General features: G+C 33.8%; 1 protein-coding gene across 1 annotated transcript in view; it reads right to left on the bottom strand.

Annotated features, from left to right (window-relative positions):
* Nucleotides 1–1,948: 1,948 nt before the first annotated feature.
* The window catches only part of Ero1L (endoplasmic reticulum oxidoreductin-1-like protein), a 45,379-nt gene continuing 23,255 nt past the window's right edge, over nucleotides 1,949–24,072 (bottom strand). Inside the window, exons 7-12 of the mRNA XM_069841709.1 lie at nucleotides 22,321–22,367; nucleotides 19,160–19,252; nucleotides 17,604–17,862; nucleotides 15,820–15,973; nucleotides 14,037–14,170; nucleotides 1,949–5,324 (exon numbers count right to left, since the gene is read on the bottom strand). Coding sequence (XP_069697810.1) covers nucleotides 5,273–5,324; nucleotides 14,037–14,170; nucleotides 15,820–15,973; nucleotides 17,604–17,862; nucleotides 19,160–19,252; nucleotides 22,321–22,367 — 739 coding nt within the window. The 3' untranslated portion in view covers nucleotides 1,949–5,272. The remainder of the gene's footprint in view (nucleotides 5,325–14,036; nucleotides 14,171–15,819; nucleotides 15,974–17,603; nucleotides 17,863–19,159; nucleotides 19,253–22,320; nucleotides 22,368–24,072) is intronic.

Below are 24,072 nucleotides of genomic sequence, written 5' to 3'. Positions count from 1 at the left end.
TCTCACTTGTAAACTACAATAAATGAGACTGATGCAAGCTGTGGAAGCTCAGACACTGATTTTATATTCCATTTTCTTTTTGTGAATAATTGAAGCTTTGTCCCGAATAGGGATCTAAGCTCCAATTCTATTCTTTTGAGAAATTTAAAAAAAACTAACTGGAGCTAGATCCGTCTTCCAAAACAAACGAACTCCGGCTTTTGGAATTTCAACATGATGTAGTTGCCATAGCTTCTGACATATGTCCCCATATGAAAGAGAAACTATCATAGACTCTTATTTCACTAATAACTCATTTTCGACGATTGTGGTGCTTAGATCTCTATTCGAGGCAAGGCTTCAATTATGAAATAAGAGTCAAAATCTGAGTACAAGGTATCCAATCTCGAGCATTAACATGTACCAGCTGTTACTTGGCCAATTGCTAGCCCTTCACCTGCCATAATGGAACCTAATTTCACCGATGAAATACAAGAACAGAGATAACTATTCAATCTCATGATTAAACTACAAGATTAAGAATGTAACTATTTAATCTTACTATAAATTATAAAAATAATCGAAATAATGTCCAGCTGCTCGAAGACAAGCTTTACATTACTTCAATAAGTTCTTGAACACTAGACCCAGTTCTTTTTGTGTATGTAATGTTAGAAAGAATGTTAAGTATGTCAGGTAATGGGCACTCCCAGATATTTGAGATGGGCAGGGCATGTAGCATGTATGGGCAAATCCAAAAATGCATATAGAGTGTTAGGAGGCAGGAGGGAAAAAGACCTTTGGGGAGGCCGAGATGTAGATGGGAGGATAATATTAAAATGGATTTGAGGGAGGTGGGATATGATGGTAGAGACTGAATTAATCTTGCTCAGGATAGGGATCGATGGCGGGCTTATGTGAGGGCGGCAATGAACCTCCGGATTCTTAAAAAGCCATTTTGTATGTATGTATGATAAATGTAGCCATGCTTTATCAATAAGAAAATCAGTTCTGGGTTCACAAGTCTGTCTTATGCAGATTACAGGAACAAACTACAAGACTAAATTCCAGCATTGTTATCGGGAATAGTCAGTATTTGAATCAGAGAAATCTTATACAGTCGCAATATCAGTAATTTTGTTGCTGTATGTGCAGATCCATGCGAACCAACACTCCCCATATTTCTCTCATTTCATCTATCATCTGCAGTAATTAAAACTAGGCTGGGGTGAAATCTTGTGATTGTATACAACATTATTAATTCATAAAGCATATACCTATACAGGGTGGAGGGAAACCGATGTACCAACATTTAAGAGGTGATTCTACATGTTAAATATAACAAAACTTTTATTACACATTTCCTTTGATGAAGCACTGTTAAGCAGGAAAAAAATAGTCTTTACCTAATGTTTACAGCGATCTATTGCGGTAACGGCTCAAGAGAAATGGCTGATTGCTATACAAGCAGATAGGAAAAAATAATCTGAATGGTTAACGTCTTGAATCTTTTTTTACAAATTAAACTGTTTAGCCATGAATTTAAATTGAATAATTGCGAAAATCGTTAAAATAATTAATCTTGCAACACAGGGCACTGTCGCATGTCACTCAGTACAGCAGAGGGAAAGGGGAAGGTAAGGAGTGCACGCCACACTTGCTAGAGTAGCCTTGCTGTTGTCAGATGCTTCATAGAAACGTAACAATTTCCTCTAAAACTGTGAATGTTAGAGAAAAAACTTATTTAGATTTTTCAAATCTCTCCTCGTGATTTATTACTAGTTTCATTTTGGTGCAGTGGTTACCATTCATCCTGTATATTTTCATGAAGAAAGGACGCAGTAAAACAGGGAAGTTATTAGCTCTCATACAATCTAGCAATCCTTAAATAAAAAGGAAGGATTCTTTCAATTGGATATAATTCTGATTTGTTTACTTTTAACATCAAAACAACTAGTACAGCAGGGAGAGGCGTTTATGGAAGACATTATAATAGACGTTTGGCAAAACTAACCTGTTTCATATGCTCAGATACCATATTTACTCGTGTATAAACTCCACATTTTTTGCCATAAAAAACAGGAATGGGGCCTATAAAACAATATTTTTTCAAGGAGAAGGAGCTGGCAATGTAGTACACTGCCTTCCTGAGGAACTGTGCGTTTTTTTTAAGTGCTTCATGCAATGTTACAGTAAAAAGAGGGTCGAAAAAAATGCAATCCAGCCAGCTGACTGCAAAATGGTGGACAATTAATATTGATTGTTGTTACTGTAGTAATAAATTTAACTTTGAAAAACTGAATATGTTAAATTTAATACTTTCGATTTCCAAGATAATGACACGGAATTATTATTACTATAAGATTTAAACAATAATAAATGTTGCAAAAGACCAAAAACATGCATTCCATCATGATGGACCGTGCAACAAACTCATAAAGCGGTATGTGGAATTGCTGGTGCTGCTGCAGCAAAAGTAAAGCAAAATGTACAAAAGGATGATCTGTTTACAGTGCTTCACGTTTAGCTTAAAAAAAAACGCATGGAAAGCCAAAAGAGTCGGCCCACTACAATGATACGAGTCAAAATGGCAGATATTTCTTTCATTTAATTAACGTGTATTTCATTTCTACTTCCACATTACCATTATATTTTGTCATAAAACTTGGGAATACCATGTTTCAGAACAATAAAGTGTGAATTCCACATATGAGCTGTTTTGATGAATTTTGAAAACTTAAAACAGATGATGTTTATAATACCCATTTCTTGGGGGTAAAGCATGCAAGTATCCCAATAGTGAACAGGAACTATGTATATAATTACGTGATGTAGATAAGAAGAGTATTAGTGCGAGGATTGTCAAAGTATGCATGAACAATGATTGTATTGACCATTGTGCGGCATGGAAAATTTTTCAACACCTAGTTCAAGAGTACGGTTTCTTTAATTACCCTTAAAATTAGGGTGGTACCTATATATGGGCAGGGCTTGAACACGAGTAAATACAGTATTCTAAATGCATAGTGTTTATTAGTCGTGGATACTATCAATTAAATTAAATTTATTAAATAATGAAATGTAAGTATGAAATAATTAATTCTGTAGCTTTCATTCAGCTTTCATTTTGTATTCTGATTTCTAAACCAAACAGATTATTTATTTCAAAATAATCTAACAATTCGATAGTTCTGAATAATCCTTTTGTTAGATAATATCTGTTACAATATAAACTCCTTCCCATGCACGAACAGTGAAGGCTACTGACCAAAAACGACCATCTCTGCTACATAAATATAAGATTTTTTTCAGGTATCTGTATCAACTGTTTAAATTCTTACACTTTCGACTGCATTTGCACATAAAATAACTCTTCTATTCTCATAACAAATACATCACATATACGTATATGTTTGTAGGGAGACGAATGTTAAGATTATGTGAAAAGTTTTTATCTGAAGAAGAATTACTGTACCTACAGAGAAAAATTCCCTAATCTCCGCCCAGCTTTGAAATCACGTCCTTTCGATTTATAGACAAGAACAATGTTATGCAATATAATTTATTATATCTGCCTAAACAACAGATGTCCAACAACAAGATGTGAGATTTGCTTCGTTACCATTCCACTGTAAGGTATCACTGCATAACCCTCAATTCGATATTTGTAACATCTGTTAAGAATGTCAGTCATAAATTTACGCCAAGAAAAAAAATATACAATATCTCACACCTTTTTGTCACTTCACTCAGCTGTTTACACAAAAAGACTTCTAGGTTCAGGAACTGTATGTTCATGGAAAGAGAATAATTTCCTTAATATCAAAATGAACTGATTCTTTCAGCTTCTTTTTTATATATAAAGTTTATCAAAAACAACACGAAATATATTTTTAAGTGCTGAAGACTGAAAACCAACTGGTACTAAACATTTCTTTTCTGCAATTCTTATTAGACATTCCAACAATAAAATTCGTATGAAAAGTGTTCTGAATTTTATTCAGAGAAGTATAAGTACTAATAATAAATTATACTAAAAAAATAATAATAACGAAAGGTTGAGCACCAGAGAAATGTCCAGATGGCTGTGTTACATGAAAATTTTTAATTCTACACAATCTCATTTCAGATTTTTTTTTAAGTTTCTTTGTTCTAAACTGTTTTCCTACTGGTAAATCCACAGAAAAATGTGTAAAATCTATCGAAGAAGACAAATTAGAAATTAAGTCAACATCACTGAAATTCTATGACAGCTTTTTACTTCTTCTTTCTAGGACTCTGATAATTTTTTCTCTGTACCCTTCATATATATACATACCCATAACGTTTACTAATAATAGTAGAATGAATTCATGCAGTCTCAGCAGGTCTTATGTACCTCATAATCGAGATGCTAACATAATAAAGGAAAAAAAATTACAGTTTATTTAACAACGCTCGCAACTGCCGAGGTTATATCAGCATCACCAGTGTGCAGAAATTTTGTCCCACAGGAGTTCTTTTACATGCCAGTAAAACTACTGACATGAGCCTGTCGCATTTAAACATTAAATGCCATCGACCTGGGCCGGGATCGAACCCGCAACCTCGAGCACAGAAAGTTAGCACTATACCGACTGTGCTGTCCAGGCCGACCGTAATAAAGAAAATACATATCACTCAGCCTCTCTATTTTCTGACTGCTAAACTAAAAAAATATGTATCAGCAACTAACGCACATTTTCCAAAATGTTAACATACAGCACATTTACTGCAAACGTTTAGCATCTTAAGTTGACATAAAAACGAAAGACAAATATTTTCATTTCATTAAATTTGAAATCCTTCGTACCAAATGTACACAACACAGATCCGTGGATTACGTATGCATTTTTTCCCCCATAAATAAGTAATATTATTCATGTTTCTCAAACTTAAAAATACAGAGATGTTTGCAATTACTACATTTATGCCAGAGGCAGTGTCCAAGACTGCGACAAGAAACAGCAAGTAATTTAGAGTTGAGGGACCCAAGTCACTTATAACTAACGTACACAAAGCAAATTCATATCTATATTGCACTCTGAAAATGAATAAATGACTGAAAGTAAATGTACAAAGTTATCAAAGAAAAGAAATGGGTTATTGAGATGAGGTCTACTAGCAGAGAGAGCGTCTATGGAGGTACCAGCTTCAGGAACAGGAACTTCGGAGCAAGGCTTTACCATACCACGTCTAACTTTCCTCTTCTTCTTTTTGGTTCATTTGTGATGTAACAATTTCCAGTTTTGTAGTCCTGCTCAGTGTCTTAAGGTTATCTCATCATTTCCCGAAATTGCTCCAATTCATGTATACTTGTAGACAACCTGTAATCAACAAACCAAGATGCATATTATAACATTGTCATCATCATCATTATTTTATTTTTATTTGTTTTATGTTATTATTTGTATTATTACAGTCCAATTATTAATTTTTCCTCTAACTCAAAAAAAGTGCAACAAAAGAAATGACAAATGGGTTTTAACAAAAATTATCATCGTAATCTTCCAGCCAAATATCAGCTCAAGTGGTCCATTACAGTCTCATAACATCTCTTAACCAGATGTCCAACAGATCTCTTCCCTCTAGGACGATACTGCAGGATCTTTTTAGGGATTCTTTCTCTATCCGTTCTCTCTATGTGTACTCTCCAGTTTTTCCTTAATTTTCCAATGTACTTTAGAACTGGTTCAATCTTAAATTCTTTCAAGATGTCCCCTTTCGTCTTAAGATCCCATCTCGCAAGTTAGCAGTATCTTGCATAAACAAATGTGCAGATGTCTGTTACACGGAAATTTTTAATTCTGCAAATCTCATTTCAGATATTTACACTTTCTTTGTTCTAAACTGTCTTCCTATTAGTAAATTCACAGAAAAGTGTGTACAATCTATCGAAGATGACAAATTAGAATATTACATTAGTCACCACTCAAATTCTATGTCATACATCAATACATATTAATCTTTTTACTTCTCATTTCTAGATCAATGAAACATTTACTGATTAATAAAAGCAGAATGAATTCATCAGAAGAAGACAAACTAAGCTTAGAACTCTCTACATATGCAGAGCAGAATTTTTCTCAAAGATTTCTTTCATTAGTTAACATAATATATCACGAGGGAAAACCTCCCAGCCCCTGACAAAAGACGATTATAATACCAATATATAAAAACGATTATTTGAAAAACCCAGAAAATTATAGAGGCATACGTCTTCTTAACTCAGGCTGCAAAAAATGTATGTTACCATATTAAAGAATAAATTATCCAAACACTATTCAAGTATTATTGGGAGAAGAACAAAATGAATTTCGTAAAGGGAGATCATGTGCAGATGAATTCCAGGCTCAAAATCCTGATTGAAAAACACAGCGTGTTCAACATGGCCACACCCCTTGCCTTTATAGATTATAAGAAGGCATTCAACAAAGTCAACAATTATTTCAAATACTATGTAACAATGAAGTACCAAAACAGATGATCACTGCTCTATCTTATCTAAATGAAAACAATTTGATTTCAATAAAATTAGAGCCAAAAATTAATTTAGTGATTGGAAATCTATTGACAAAGGTGTTCAGCAGGGATGTGGTCTTCCTCTTCTTCTTTTTATAATCTATATGAATTCTCTCGTCCAGGACTGCGAACAACTAACTCATAGTAGCATATGGCTGAACAGTATACAACTAGACAAAATGCTCTACACTGATCATCAGGTTTTACCAGTCAATCCTGAGGACGGTCTACATACATCACTGGAAAATCTTAACAAAGTAGCTAAACTTTATGACACGGAAATATCACAGGAGAAAATTAAAGTTCTAGCCTTCAGAGGGAAAGACCCAATCCCAAGTAATAATAATAAATTACTAGAAAGAGTTAACTCATTCAATTACCTCAGTTATTCCTACACAAATGATATACACATTCCACACAACATAATAAAATTTATGAACACTTTAGGCACAATAAATTCACTCATGAGACCATATTTAATACAGAAACATACTATAATCAAAATCTGTAAAACTCTAGCCTGACCCATTTTAGCTTATGAGAGCAAAGAATGAAGTAACAGAGAATTACAGCAGCGAAATGAGAACAATAGAAGAACAAAAATTAATTGTTACAATCATCATCATCATGATTATCATCATCATTATTACTATTATTATTATTATTATTATTATTATTATTATTATTATTATTATTATTATTGCAGTGTACTCCCGATTATCTGAGCTAATGACAGGAAGAATGGGTACAGACAATCCAGAAGTACCACTGTACTGTAGATATTCGCAAAGATCATTTATTTATTTATTTATTCTGGTGTAGTTAAGGCCATCAGGTCTTCTCTTCCATACCACCAGAAATACAAATACATGTGATCATGTTTCCAATTAGAAGCAGATTGAGTTTGTTGTTCCCCAGAACATTTCCACAGTTCACATAATTGTCACTCTTTCGTTTAAAGATTTACATACATATGTCCAGGAGCAGATCAGGAAGCAGAACTATAAATTTTTTAATTAATTATTGAGCCAAAATCATACATTGTTAATCTGTAAAACGGATTATCCAAGTACATATAATAATCGGGAGTATGTTGTATCATCATCATCATCATCATCATCATCATCATCATCATCATAATATACAACTAGACAATTGAAAACTGGAAACAAGAAAGTCGATAATATTGCAAAACAGGCAACATATTTGCAACCACGACCTCTTCAAGTGATATCTCTATCCAGTGCCTTTGCTTCAGTAAGGTCTCATTTTATACACCTATGGATCAACAATTGGCTCTCTTCTGACAAAGGAAAAATTTTACAGTTCGTTCAAAAGAAACCAAATGACCTGGAAATGTACAAAAACTTGCCCAGACATGTTCAAACATTTTTAACAAGAGCCAGAACAGGTCACATTGTCACACAATTGTACCTACACCGATTTCACCTTTCTGATATTCCTACTTGTCTGTGGTGTAATAATCATGATGAAGATCTGTAACACATTCTTCTATACTGTCCATCCATAAACCACAAAAGAAGTAAATTAAAACCATCAGTACCAGTTGCAAAAGACACAGCTTTGCAGTATATATTGACTACACCCCAACTCTGGCTACTAGCAACAGGCATCTATAATGAACACCGATCAAAATACCCCTCATTTCTCATGAAAAACAAGAACTGAAAAGACTACAGTCGACTATAGTGGACTTTATGTTGTCAGCAAACAGCTGGATACGTTAAGAAAACTGATTGATTGATCATCATCATCACAATCATCAGTCATCATCACCACCACCATCATCATCATCACGATTACATACTCATTCCCTACTGCCAAGTCAGCTCAGGAACTGTACACACTGTCTCTCATGGCAGCAAACATACAAGGGTGCTTCAAAAAGTAAGGTAACAAGAGCTCTCATGGACAAATTTTATTTCACAGGCAGATATACTGATACAAAGTAGGAGGGCACTATTACACATTACTTTTCAACATAGTCAACATGCTTGTCTAAACTTTTGTTCCAACGGTATCGATGCCAGCATAGAAAAAAATCTGCATTAAGTCTCTAAAGCCACGTCATGATGGCTTGCTGAATGGCCGTATCAGTTGTTAAATTGCTTAACACTCAGGTGCTTCTTCAACAATCCAAATAAATGTAAATCACCAGATTCCAGGTCAGGGCTGTAGGGAGGATAGCCCAATACCTTCCACTGGAACCATCATTTCTGTGACATGGCATGTGCATTGTACATTTCAACAAGTTGACGATAAATTTCTGCTGGTAAGTTACCCTTCAGATGCAAAAACCAGATCACACTACACACTTTCACATTCAACCATGTTTCTGTACACGTAGCCATCTTACAACTGATATTGCGAGTGTGTGACGCAACATATGCACCATCTAATGGCTGCGAGATAAAGCTATGGTCTGCTACTGCGGCCCTGGTGGAAAATTCAAACAAGAGGAAAAATGCGTCACACATAAGAGCTCTTGTTATCTTACTTTTTGAATCGTCTTCATAAAACTACATTATTATTTTACTACCGTGATTTTTACCATCATTATTACCACCACCACCACCACCACCACCACCACCATCACAAACACAAGAATTCTGCAAGTCACTCATGTGAAATGCTTCTGTAAATTCAGAATTTTTTTATGTGCAATTAGCAGAAATTCCATCAAGACCAATCTTGTTTATAATCTGACTTAATGAAGTGATTAATTTTTTTTTACATGTGATGCAGATGGTAATGATGTTGATCATAAGAATACTAATGACTAGAGACGAAAATTCCAGGCAAATGCATGTTTTTATAGGATCATAGGATACAGCTTAAACTTAGTACTTACCCGTTTCATTATTTTCCATTTCCAAATATGTGTATTTGTTCCGTGCATATTTGCATGTTTTAGTCTTTTTGGGGATAAAAACATGCATAATGCATATTTAAGCAATGTTTAGCTTACTCATGCATGTAATATACATTATATTCAGTTTAAATGCATGTTTGAGTACACACCTCAGTTTCTTGATTTTTATGTCAGGATTGAAGAAGGAAAAGAAAAGAAAACTAAATAAACGGTAAAGGTTCATTCAAGTTTGCACTCATAACTTCTTGTGATGTAGCAAGGTCATTCTCTGCCTACAAAAACATATTGACTGACAAGCGCAGGAACCTCACAGAAACCAATTTAGAAATGATGTTAGTTGTCAACTGCGCAAAAAAAAAAAAAAAAAAAAAGTGAAGTGAAGTGAAGTGAAGTGAAATAAGAAATTTGAAATAAAAATGAAAGTGCATATTTTAATTTATTTATCGCTTGATCATGCATGTTTCATAGTTTGATAGTGCATGAACGCATGCATATTTTGGTACTTATAGTGCATGAAATTCTCGTCTCTACTAATGCTTGTGCCTATTATTTTTTGTATACCAAGTAAAATTATTTTCAATGTGCAACATTAAATTATAAGATTTATACAACAAGACGATTTATTATCAAATGCATAGATAATTGTGAGAGTATTAATAATACCTAATACCTGGTTTATAATTTCAAGTATAAACTGTGAAAATTAATTAATGAATATTATGCTCTACTTGTCAGAAAAAATACCGTAAGTTTGTAAAAATACGCTTTAAAGAAGTACAGTAAAACCCTATTTTAACGCTTCCCGTTTTTAAGAAATAATCTGGTCATTTCATTCTTCTGAGTATTTTTCCATAGAAGTTTATAAGTCCCAGCCAAATTACCATAAGACTAATGTAAATGATTCCCACTTTTAAGGAAATCTGATTTAAGGAAAATCCCGCTTTTAAGGAATACTTTTCAAGTGAATTTTATGATAATGAAGCCCGAAATATAGACTCTACTTTCAATAATCAATATTACCAGCATATTCGATAGTGTATCTCAAACACAGTAATGCAGCACTATGTGGTGGTGTTATTTTTATCATTCTTTATGTGCTTCCTTTGTGTTGCTTTCACAGAATGATGCTTTGCTTGCTTTGGTCTCGCGAGTTGTGTGGATCCTGTTTCCAGTTTTTTTTTTTATAATGGTGACTAAACGGAAGACATTAACTTTAAGGCAGAAAGTGAAAATAATACGGGATGTCGAGGCTAATCCTCAAATAACACTACTGCATATGGTAAAAAGCATGATTTGTCAACTACTTCATTATGGGGAATAATGAAGAAGAAATTTTCAATGCCGAGCTTAGTGTGGTTCAGGTTGAACCAAACGGAAAAACATTCGTGTCTCACTATTTGAAGAGTTAGAAAATACAGAGTGACCCAAAAACCTCCCACATTTGAAAGGCGAATAAAACAAGAAGTATTGCAGATAGAAACTTGTTTATTAAAAAATATAAAATGGTATTGAAAACAGTTTGTAAACTAAGTATTGTGTTATGAGTTGAATTACATCCTGCAAAGTGTCCCAGAAGATGCTGTGCTTTTGTGCAGTGATGAAGCACATTTCCACTTAAGTGGTTGTGTAAACAAACAAAATGTTCGCTATTGGTCTGATCATAACCCCTCGGAATCCTACATGAAAGACCATTGCACTCTGATAAAGTGACTGTTTTTTGTGCAGTTTACAGAGATGACATTATTGGTCCATATTTTTTTGAAGAGGAGGGTGTAACAGTAACGGCCATGTCTCACCGTTACGTTGCCATGCTTGAGAAATTCTTACGGATTCAACTTCAGAACTTAGGACTGGATAACAGTGATGTGTGGTTCCAACAAGATGGCGCTACAGCGCACACTGCTGGGATATCAATGAGTGTGCTCAGAGACCTGTTTCCTGCAAAACTGATCTCGTTATGCGGGGATGTTGCTTGGCCAGACCTCGCCCCAAATGATTTTTTTTCTTTGGGGTCACCTTAAAGCTAAGGTTAACACACACATCAGTCCTACACTCTTGCCGACCTCAAGGGAGTAATTCAAGCGAAGGAAGCAGCTATTCCACAAAACATGACATGAGACATCATTTTCAAATCCTAGTCATTACAAACTGTTGTCATACCCACTGTATATTTTTGAATAAACAAATTTCTCTCTGCAATCCTTTTTGTTTTATTATCCTTTCAAATGTGGGAGGTTTTTTTTTTTGGGTCACTCTGTATTACAATGAAATTTATTGTAAATAATAATTATAGGCCTAATTAAATGATTATAATGTTTGGTATATAACACACGTTATTTTTTTATTAATGGGTTATTTTACGATGCTGTATCAACATCTAGGTTATTTAGCGTCTGAATGATATGAAGGTGATAATGCCTGTGAATGAGTCTGGAGTCCAGCACCGAAAGTTACCCAGCATTTGCTCGTATTGGGTTGAGGGAAAACCCCGGAAAAAACCTCAACCAGGTAACTTGCCCCGACCAGAATTCGAACCCGGGCCACCTGGTTTCGCGGCCAGACGCGCTGACCATTACTCCACAGGTGTGGACAACACACGTTATTTTAGCTTTTCCTTCCCATTTTATGTAAACCTCTTTTAAGGAAAACTCCTATTTAAGATAAAAAAAATAATGCCTCAGAGATTCGTTAAAAAAAGGTTCTACTGTATGCTTAATGAATGTTTTAAAATATTATCGGTTACAAGGAGAAACAAGGGTTGTTAGAAGAAGGGTAAGGGGTAATATGGAAGCCCCTATTCTTTCTGCCTTTACTATAACAGGAATGATTTAATAGCAACAATTTCCTTTCTTTTTCTCAATAATTTTATATTAATATGTTTATACATTAGTACATTGCTATATCATTAATATATTATGCACTAACTTTCTTCTCCTTTTTGGTTCACTTCCAATTTTGTGGCCCCAGTGAGTGCCTTAGGTTACCTCAACGTCTCCCATATCTGCTCTAGTTCGTGTATACGCCTAGATAACCTATAATAAATAATGGAGATGCAAAGTTTTTCAGTTTTTAATATATTGTATATATGGAAGAAATTTATACAAAATGTCATCATATTAAAAAAATTGGAGAAGTGAACGTTTATAGCAGCATTGCTTCTCTTGAAAATTGTAGAGGACAATGATTTAAGCTTTTAAGCTGAATAACAGGACTGCAGAAGTGTTCTACACGAAAAAAACATTAAGAAAAATAGAGGGAGGAAAAGAAAAAGAATAAAAGGAGAAAGAAAAAGCCTTAAGAATGAAGAAAGAAATATCGTCAGATTGTAAAATAATTCTAGAATCATATCATGTACATTTACATGTTATATTAAAATGTAAGCTTCCTGTACATGAATTTACAATACACGTGTGCAGTGGAACAGTGCTCACTGTATATAAGTAAAAAAGGAAGAAAGAAAGATAGTTTAAGTAACACATACTTCATTACACATTTTATGCGTTTTGTGTTAGAGAAAATGCGAAGTAGCAGAAATGTTACCTTACGAAATAAAATATATTTAATTTCTTTGCTCTATTTGACTGTGTGCACACTAGCCTTGAACCACTTTCTTCACACAGAAATCTTTTAGTTTTTTCTCACTGTGTCAATGTTAGTATATAAAATTTCGCTAAATTTAAAGCTTTTTACTGACTATTCTATATAGCACAACACCCACAGTGTCACTGTGAAGTCCTAGCTAAGGCTAGATATCGATACTTGCATCTGGTATTTTACCAAACCAACTGACTTCCATAAAATTCCAATCAGACAAATGGTTCTCTTCATTGGAAACATATAGCTGATTGAGCAGTAGTTAATGGACATCGTAATACTGTATTTCAGAAATAGACTAAAGGTTAACATATGACCTTCAATCTAATCTAATCTAAATTATTCTGTTTTATGTTTTCCGCGATTAACACATTAAAACCAGACTTCCTAACATTAAAACTTCCTTCAAAAAAAAAAAAAAAACCTTTCCATTCAGATTTTCTCAGCATTCGTTTATGTCTTGTCAAAAGAACCTACCTCTTCTATTTAATTAATTTGTGTCAGTGTTCTGATTAAAAATGACAGCCTCCCAAAATGTTTACCTAAAAAACGTGCACATTTGTCACATTTAGAGGTAGACAAGCACATAAAAATAGACCTAGTAAAGAAGGATGCACCACAAGAAGCAAACTATACTTTGCTTGTCAAGAGCTTACAAAATAGTTCTGGGGCTCCTACGTTTTACGATAATTCAGTGTCACTAATGAAAAATTCCACACATGACTCAAACCCGGGTGCCTGCATGAGGTCCTGCAAGCATTGGCACTCTATCTACCCATTTGGCTTATGAACTTCATGATTTTAATTCTGTAAATACTAATAGACATCACTTCATATACTTTACTATTATAAAGTTACTTAAATTATATTTGACATAAAATGTATATAATTTATAGTGTACTTTGATCCCATAAATGTATAAATGTTATAAACCAAAGGATAAAATGAGTATAAAACAAGCCCCAGCAACCATTTAAGCATCAAAGCAAGGCAGACATGAACAATAACTTGTGTTCTAGAAATTACTCACCTTCCAAATGCATTAAAGAGAGCAACAATTTCACTTCTTTGTAACTGAAACTTGCTCTTGTTTGCATTAGTAAGGTCCATGCCATCAAACTTTCCCGAAAATAAGATCTTCAGAGCTGTTCCTAACCCATGTATCTGAATGGAAAAAGACATAATATAATTATCACTATAGCTTCATAATTTTAATAATGTTTTACCTTCGACGTCTAACTATTATTATTTAGTACTAAAAAAAAGCTAAACACATTGACAAGAGTTGAGTTTTATGCAATTTTTTATGAGAAATGTTAACCAATGAAGAAAGTATATTGGAAAAGTATCTAATAGCTCACTCTTTCTACCCTATGGATAAATCTGTTATTTTTTTATTGAAACTGAGATGGTGATTGTTGTCAAAGATAAGTATAATTTATTATATTAAACTAGGTATTATTAGTTATATTTTTATAAGTTACAATTCTACACTTAGAACAAATAATTCTAAAGAATCTACAGCATGAAAAATTTTATCTCATTGGTTTTTCTGTGTAATAATATTTGGTAACAAGCATGTATGAGGTGCACAAACTGAAATCTCAAATGCTTGGCACTAGAAATTAACTAACCAACCAACCAACCTTATGCCTTACAGATCAGATTATTGCATGTAAGGATAGTTTTTAAGGATAGTCTCTAAAAACAAAGATTATATGAGTACATTAGGTCATAATATGACCCAAAAAAGGGGAAATTTTAGAAAGAATACAGCCAAGAAGACCAAGTATTCATAAAAATCATTATAATATCTAAAAAAAAAAAAAAAACTGTAAGCCAACAGCAAACTTATTCAGCTATGACTGTAATTTTAATTCTATGTTGTGATGTCTTCCTCGTGTTATTTGTCATTTTCCATGTACCATTTTTGACTTACGCAAGGAGAGTATAGAAATAGCCAGTCATATGAGATTCAATTTTCAGAATTATACAGAATCTCATAAGGAAAGAGGCAATTTTAAATCATGTCTATACATGTGCTGTTGTGTTTAGAGCGTGATCTCACACCATTGCCCTGTAACTATTATACAATTAAATAATTTATTATGGAACAGTGGATAGTTAAACAACATGCTGTTAGTATGTTTTACAAAAATGACAATTATAAGGCTCAGCCTCATATTTAGGTAGTGCTACCCTTATGGGCCCACAAAAATTTTGCACTTCCCCAACTAACTTATGCAAATCTCAGACATTTAGCAGCCAAACAGTATTAAAAAAAAAGTAGCGTGTAACACCAATTTAACATAATACTGCCTTGCGAAGTATGAAAATATCGAAAATTTTCACCCCCCCCCCCTCTTTTTGCTACTCAGGTACCAGGCCCTTGTGGCCAATGCGTAAACACGGTCTGGTGAGGCTGCTAAGCAAACATTTTGTCGAATATTGAATTTAGGACGCCATAGTCCTATCCTTACCTCTGATTGAGGTTCTGGCTGATATGTACATTTATTATCAGGTAGTACATCTCACCTGACAACATGTGTCAGAGGAAGAACAATTGTTTGTGTACATCTGAAGTCTGATTAGTGTAATATGTTACTAGTGACGATTTAGGCAATGGAGGAGGAAAGGAACTGGTCACCCTACTCCATTATCTACTGGCTTAGTTGATGATAAACATGGACAAATAGTCGATGTTCCACGACTCCTCACAAAAAATGATTAGCAAAGCAGGATTGAGTGTTGGTGTAATCCAAAGAAAATGCAAAACTGACATTCATATTTGGAGTCTGTCACTATATCCTCACCTGTAATTTTCCCCACAATTTGCATTTATCACAGCCAACACAATCCATGATCCGAGAAATGTTTCGGAAATGTTGTCGGAACTCGTCTTTTAACTTGCGAGCTTGCTGTCCACCACTGAACATAGAACTTTCATTGAAATGATCAGGAAAGGACCTGTTGAAGAACAAATATTTAGGCCATCAGCAAATGTAAAAATCAAATCTTAACATTTTAAAAACAATATCTGTTTTAATATCAATATTCATGTCTATATCAAAATTTTCAATTTTAATTTATGTTTAACGTTATGGATTATCAAATATTACAATTTAATATGACCTACAGAGGCCTAATTTGGAAATTAGAACCTTCAAAAAATGTAATTCAATACGGAACTTGTAAGATCCTAATTATCCGTAATTTTCTTCCCTCATCCCTCAGTTTGGAGCTTATTTTTAACTGAATAAAGAATGTTGACCCTTGAATATTTTTGTAGAAATTTCGCTATCTGAATATAATGCTAATTATTATTGACAAGAGTACAATAATTGGTTTCCATGTTATACTCAATTCAAAGAAACTATTTTCAGTTTCATTACAGAAGTAGTAAATTATTTGTATGATTGTTCGTAATACAGATAAATAACTATCCGGTTCAACAAAAAGTGTGATGTGGAGATTTGGAATTTATAACAAACACTGAAGATTTTTCAACACTTAAAAACCATGAAATCATTGGTTTGAAAGCATGATCCTTTAACACAGTTCTTTAAATATAATGGTATGCTACAATCTTCACTTTCTTCGCAAAAAATAAAATAAACAAACAAACTTATGAAAGACATTTTAGAAATCTATAAACTTATTCAATAAAACCTAAATTGAGTTTGTTAGTTCTAGAAGTCCAGGACATAAAAAAAATAAACTTGTCCAAATAATTTACAATGATTTTGTAGTTACCAAAATGCTAAATAACAATGACATATAAGAAAAATGAACTCATTTGAAGCTGTTAGCTACTTGTATCATAGTAGTAGACAGAAACTTCCTTTAATTGTAAGGTAAATCGACTAGCACAACTACCTGTCAAACAATCGGAAGAAAATATATTTAGAAATCTATTTGTTGAAAGTATTTTCTTATATAAGCATATAATAAAGAAGAAAACTGTTAAGCAAATACTGTAGTCACTTTGTGCTATTTTATTTCTAGGGACTTAAACTGGGCAGCATTATCTTTTACTTTCGTTTTAATTTTATCTACATTATCACCAGATAAATCAAGAAGGCTGCACAGAAACGGACAATTTGCCAAGGATTACTTTTTTTTCAGTGTCAGAAACTAAGAAAACATGCATTCCCACCAATATCTCCAAAAAACTTTTTGTACCACAACAAAGCTGTAACCATACTTAGTAAAATTCTAAAATAATTTTATTTTTCGTTGTATTTTTGTAAGTACTGGTATATATCGTTGAATTTAATGCTTTAATGAACAGCTGTTTTTCAGAGACTAATTCAAAATAAAGTAATATTAAAATGTAGAAGAAATTAGTTGCCTTATTCTTGAAATGAATACCCTATTATCCGCTCCAACAGTCTCGAGGAAGTTACAGAACTTCCAGTTTACTCCAGAGATGCTCTCCAATATTTACATCCTTTCTTTCCCTTCTTCTGCTCATCATCCTTCACTCTCTACCTGTCTGTTTTCAAGATTTCACTTTCATGCTGTTCATACAACAGGAGGCATATCCTTATAAAAGAGAAACAAACACTATTCCTAATTCAATATCACATGCTCTTACCGAACAACTTTCAAGAAGTCATGAATAGCAAACTTTACTTCTTTATCTTCGTCCTCATTGCCTGTGTAGTATTCTTCCTGGTCAAGATACGGCGCTGCCTTTGCCAGTGCTCGTAACTCCAACAGATACAGGAAATACAGGTTTCTCAACCACTGAGGACCTTCACCATTTGAAGTCTCAGGATCAAATCGCCGTTTAAATTCTTGCAAGTTTGGACCCCACTGTCCGCCTGGTGGATCTAATCCTAATGTATTTTTCTCTAAAATAAATGAGAGAAACAGCTTACTGAGAAACTTACAATAAACCGTAATTTGTTTTTCAAAATGTGTAGTATCTATGTAATAAAACTCACTAAATAATAAAAATAATTTAATCAAGTAAATTGAAATTAACAAGTCTATAAAAACGTCGTCATATATTGAGATGAAATGAATTTCAACAACCTACCCGCTCCTTAACAAACACATACAAAGATCAAATATTGTCACTAAAAACAATATTAACAAACACATTATTTATATGTTTATATTATAAATGAAAAACTATCTACATTTCTTTTTATTTTATTGTAATTTAATTCTTTCACAATTTAACTTTTCAAGGTAACGATAAAGTTGCACCATGTTATTTTTAACAGGAATTGAACACTTCATACAGTAAAATAACTAGTCAACTTTCGTTCTCCACGACAGTTCAAGCAGTGATGTTTCCAAATATAAATCCATCACACGAGGGTTCGATTCCCAACAGCGAAATAGAAATTTTCTTCTCTTCTATATGATCTTTGTTTTTTTTATCATGTTGGCTGATAATTATTATTATTATTATTATTACTACTTTTATTTTTATTATGATTATGACGAAGTACACCATTAGCCATTACCCACTTCACTTTCGTGATTCAGGTTATGCATATTGCAGATAAATGGCAGGACTGTGACCTATTTTTAAGTTGCACACCACTTCAGCAGGCCACACTTTAAGTTATGTGTATCTGTGGAAAGTTATGTCGTGTACTACATTGAGTGTATGTGTAAGTGCAGTGTAGGGTAGGGATGAGGCTGATTGTAAAGATTTGGAAGGGAGAAGGGGAAACCCGGTGCCAGTATGTAGCCTACACCCTATTAATTATAATAATAATAATAATAATAATAATAATAATAATAATAATAATAATAATAATAAAATTATAATCATCATATGGTGCTATGTAGATTGCCTGCCACGGTGCACTAAGGGCAAAGCCTAATGGTTGCTAGAAGAACAGTTCAGTGCTTCACCCACATACAGTACATAAAGTGCCCGCCATTAGACAAAAAATTATTATTATTATTATTATTATTATTATTATTATTATTATTATGCTTATGGTGATGAGTTGGCTGTTGTGGCAGAGGTTCTAGCAGTAGTAGTGGAATGGTGTGCAGCAATGCCAATTATTGTGATGACAATGATGCAAAGTTCATATACAATGTGTATTTAGAGATAGGTTTTCAATGTGAACTCATATTCATGATTAAATTTTATACATATTTACTACATATCTTTACACTTACCTGAGAGAAGAAATTTAGAGCACAGATGTATATTAATACTTGTATGTAATCCAGATACAGCACGGTAGAATGCTCTTTTTTCCAAACACATACCTAAGTGAAAATAAAATTAAAGTTATAAAAGAACACAAGGGACACAATAAAAAACAAACTTAAGACAAACTACATACAGTATTTATCAATTCTAAGAGGACTGAATACAGTCAGCATTAAATCAGTACCCTAAAAATATCTCAGAACTAAATGTATATCTCATCTTTTCATCTTCCCTCATGAACGAAACTCAGAAACGTGGTTTGTAGTAACTGTTGCTCTATGTTTCTTTTCTCTGTGCATCATTCTGTCTTTCTGTCCATATTTGAAATATTTCCAATGCAATCCAGTATCGATAATCTTTTAAGACAAACACATGCATGTTTCATCTCAGACTATGATAGTATTCTTATATCATCTCACCATTATTAATAACATTACAATGCCATAGTGACTGTACTTCTGTCAAATCTAAAATAAATTAGAAACTTGATGAATAAATATGAAATGACAGCTCTCATCTTCACATACAAAGGAAGATGAGCAATGTGTCTCTAACAAGACTATGTTGTGCTTCAACATGAAAGATGCTTTTGACACAGTTACTAGCACAGTGACCAACCACATGTATAAATTATTCTCATCCCTTCACACTGAAAACAAATTTTATTTTAAATACCTTCTATATTAAATCACCCTATGTGAAAAAGTATACACATGACTTTTAGTAGAGCATCATTTTAATTTCAGTGTTAGTGCACCTACTATAGTTATCCCCCTATTTCTGTGCTCTACTATGAAGAAACTGAATACCGATATTATCAATTTGTATTACGTTCAACCGATTATAAAATTTATTATCATCAATAACTTCAAGGATTAGGCCGAGCCTGTCCTGCCTCCAGAATTTTATCGATCAAACTGGTCTCTCCAACGTCTCTTTGGTCTTCCCACTCGTCTTCTTCGTGTAGGTCTGTAACACCATGTTCTAAAAGGTATCCTATCATTGGACATTCTTGTTATATGATCATATTAATTATTTCTCTAACCCCTATCAGGCGCGTCCCTCAGGTGGCGGATGAGGGATCCCACCAGATATGGGGTGGTCCAAATAACTACAGAAATAAGGACCCGTGGACCAACAAGGAGCCCAATTCCTGGGGGCTTTAAAATACTGGGACACCCTCTCTCCAGGAGACTTAAATATGGAGGGCCCAAGCCCAGGGTTAGGGGTGAAGACCTCAACGGTGGAGTGGAATTTTCCAACTACAGTGGAAGAGGCAACCTCCCTATAGAGGCTGATACATAGGGGAGCTGAGATGGAAGCTCTGAGATGGCAATCCCATTACCATCCTTACCTTGTGCAGCACCCGTAACGTGGCCAGGGGACATTTACTTTACTGAGAACCTTCAGAATGATAGTCGGATAGATAACACGTTGACAAATTTATTATTACTGGTAATTAAAATATGTTTTTACGTGAAGGGCAAAAAGGGATGTCATAATTTGTTTTATCATAAACTATCTATAACATTTCATCAAAATTCATCCAGTCGGAGCTACTTGTGGTGAAATAATGTCTACACAATAACAAACTCTTAGATGTGCAAGAAATTATAAAACATTTCTACAAATATATTGCAATGGCCATGCAGCAACAGAAAACTGACATTACGAAATTTAACTGGGCTCCACTCTCCTACAGTTGCAATAAATAAACGAAACTGGAATCTTTAATTATACTAGGATTAACGGAACCGGAATTTTTAATTACTGTATATTAGGATTGCAATAAAGGGACTGGACTCTTCAATTGTAGTAGGACTGAGCAACTAGCACATGTTGACGCACTCTTATTTTACCTAGCAAGATCTCTATCTAATCTGTTAAGAGCTATTTAATGTAAACAGTATAGGATTTAAACTTTCCATTAACATAATCAGTAAATAGCCTATTAACGTATTTACCCACGTAATGGATGCACCCCAATTTTTTGCGTTAAAATTAAAAAAAAAAAATCCTCATGTAATAGACGCATAGAGGAATATAAATCTGTGACAACTGATTGCAATGATGCTGAACCTGACAGTGAATGAGGTAAGGTTAGTGTTAATAATAACAATAAAGTGTCTTGTCTTATTGTCGCTATATTCATTGTTACAAGTTATCATCTGTTTATACAACTGCTGTTAACTATAGATCATCGTAAGTGCACCGCAATCAATATATATAAATTAGTCGTGGCCCATATATTGTTACGGTCTTACTAATAAAAACTCTATATACAGACGTTTAACTGTCTTAAACTTATACAATGAGTAGCTCGTTTATAAGTCGTGTGTAAATTCCTTACTAATAATCACTACATACGTCGTGTATAACAGTATAACTGTTACACACATACGTCATAGTTTCGTCATTACTTCGTTACGAAAGGTAATAGAATATCTGAGGTTCTCTATTGCATCCGGTAGAGCGCTCTAGTATGGCGTGTTAAATATCGATAGTACAACTGGCTCTAATCGATTACCACACTACATTTTGGTCAAAGAGTACAAGCTACAGCAATATTATTCTAATAATTCTATGATCTTTGGTTTGTTCTTCTGTGGTTACAAGGTAACCATCATCATAAAATGACAGTTGATATGAACAGCTGTTAGAGGGGCGGCCATTTTTTCGCTATATACAACGCTAAAACAAGGGGTTTCGTGTATATAACTACTGCAAAGCAATTCCCATTGTATAGTTACAGCCTGTTTATACGTCCATAGATTATTCACGATTTATTAGTAACATTTTCTGTCTCAACTCTGCATAAGTCTCGTATAAAAACTATACACGGTTTATTAGTAAGACTGTTAGTATTCTATCAATTATTTCAGCATTCGAGCTGGCACACCTTTAATATGCGTTTTTTTTTTTCACTAAAATTTTTTTCTCGCATAATGGACCCACTCTAGTTTTTTGTTATAAAAATCGAAAAAGAAAAAAAAAAGTGCATCTCTTATGCAGGTAAATACGGTATGTATATAGAAAATTAACAATGGTTACAAAAAGTTAAAGTAGAGACTGGTGAGAGAAGTACAGAAAATATTTGGTTATGTAAAGGGCTTTATTTTCTTACCATTAAGTCTAGAAGACTGAATGTAGGAGCTGAAAGTATCTTTCGGCCTGGAAAAATAATGAACACTTACATTACATATTTCAGTCACATACAAAAAAAAAAAAACGCACAAACATTTCAGCTGCAATATTTATACCACAAACATACACTGAAGGACAGTAAAGTGTATTGCTATCTTTCAGTATAATCAACAGTTCTATCAACATTGCCATAAAATAGAAATAGTTTGTATACAAACAATATTGTATACTCAATACCACAGCAGAATATACTGTAGTAATATAATCACTGACACAAAACAAGAAAGAAAGTATACAACTTAAATTAAAATTGGGAGTTGTGTAATAAATTAAATATTACACCATTTACTACTGTGACATTAAATTCCAACCACATTCATGAAAAAAACGTCTTAAAATTTATATTTCATATTCACATCACATGAGAGGGTCATGGACAGCAAACGCGATATTATAATGAAACTCATATAAAGTTCTAGTGCAGGCCACTTCATTTCCTGAATTGAATGTGCGCGACAACCAACATATTAACTTACATAATGTCTATAGAGTATTTGGACCTTAAATTGCAGTACGGCGTTTGAAATGGAGTGCGCTGTTGCGAAATCAACTGCAGAAGATTGCGCGCAAAAGTGGCTTTCGCGAAACGTCACAACTACATAAGCTTATCTATGAAACGTTTGTTCTTAATTTGAGAATCCATTTTTCACTCTGACATCATATAGGCCTATATCTTATTTTATCTTCCACAAGTTTTATTTTAAGAAAAAAAACACGCACGCACGCACGCACGCGCACACACACACACACACACACACAAAATTACCAGGGGCGGTTATTCAGGTGAAGTAGGTGAAGTACCACTTCACCTGTTTATGTGTAAAACGCAATTTCATATCGTATTAATAATTAATTGTAGTTATTACCGATACCGGTATTTCTAAAATAAAAGAAGCTTTCTTTTCAGTCGTTATGAACAGTGTTTAGTTGTATAAATAGTACCTGTAACCGTCTGCTGAATAGAATAATGTCAACTGTTACGAGCGCCGAGCGGTGTCTATTGGAACTTACAATACTGTAGAGGTGAAATTATTTGGGTTCCCATTCTCATACAGCACTTGGTTTCCATGGTAACGTGACGTCACGCACTAAGGAAAGATTGTACGAGTGAAGTGCGTTTCTGAGTCTTTCAGTTACCAAGAATTGTCAGACTTGTAGGTGAAGTGACCAGTTTGCAGATCTAACGGTACTAATAATAGAGAAGGGTTGAAGCTGAAGGCGGGGGGCTATTGTTTAAGGGCTGTGAAATTTTACAGTATGTACTACCTGACTCGAGAAAAGTATTCTCATTCACTGTGTCTTAGCAGCCACTCCTGCAGCGGTAAATTAGCTAGCTCCATGTTATTTTACCAGAAATACACACCACACACATTAGCAAAGTTTAAAAGTTGTTTTCCGCGGCGTGTATTATTTCTTCTCATGAGCTCGCCAGTTCTGTTTGAGCTCTTGTATTTGAAAGTTTAACGCGAGCGTAAATGTACACGTCATGTAGCTTAATACTGTGTACGTATATATTAACTTATTTAATGTATTTAGAGTATATTAGTGATAAGAGTATATTGTGTATTAATCCTACATCTAAGTGTATATTATATGTTTAATCACTATAGTGTTATTATACAAATACGAGTACTTAGGTACCAGTACATAGAAAATGTTGATAAATTAGTGT

The sequence above is a fragment of the Periplaneta americana genome, chromosome 12 (assembly GCF_040183065.1).
Source record: "Periplaneta americana isolate PAMFEO1 chromosome 12, P.americana_PAMFEO1_priV1, whole genome shotgun sequence".
In the NCBI taxonomy this organism is placed as follows: domain Eukaryota; kingdom Metazoa; phylum Arthropoda; class Insecta; order Blattodea; family Blattidae; genus Periplaneta; species Periplaneta americana.
Note: the sequence above shows the minus strand (reverse complement) of the source record. Positions and strands in the feature narration are given on the sequence as shown.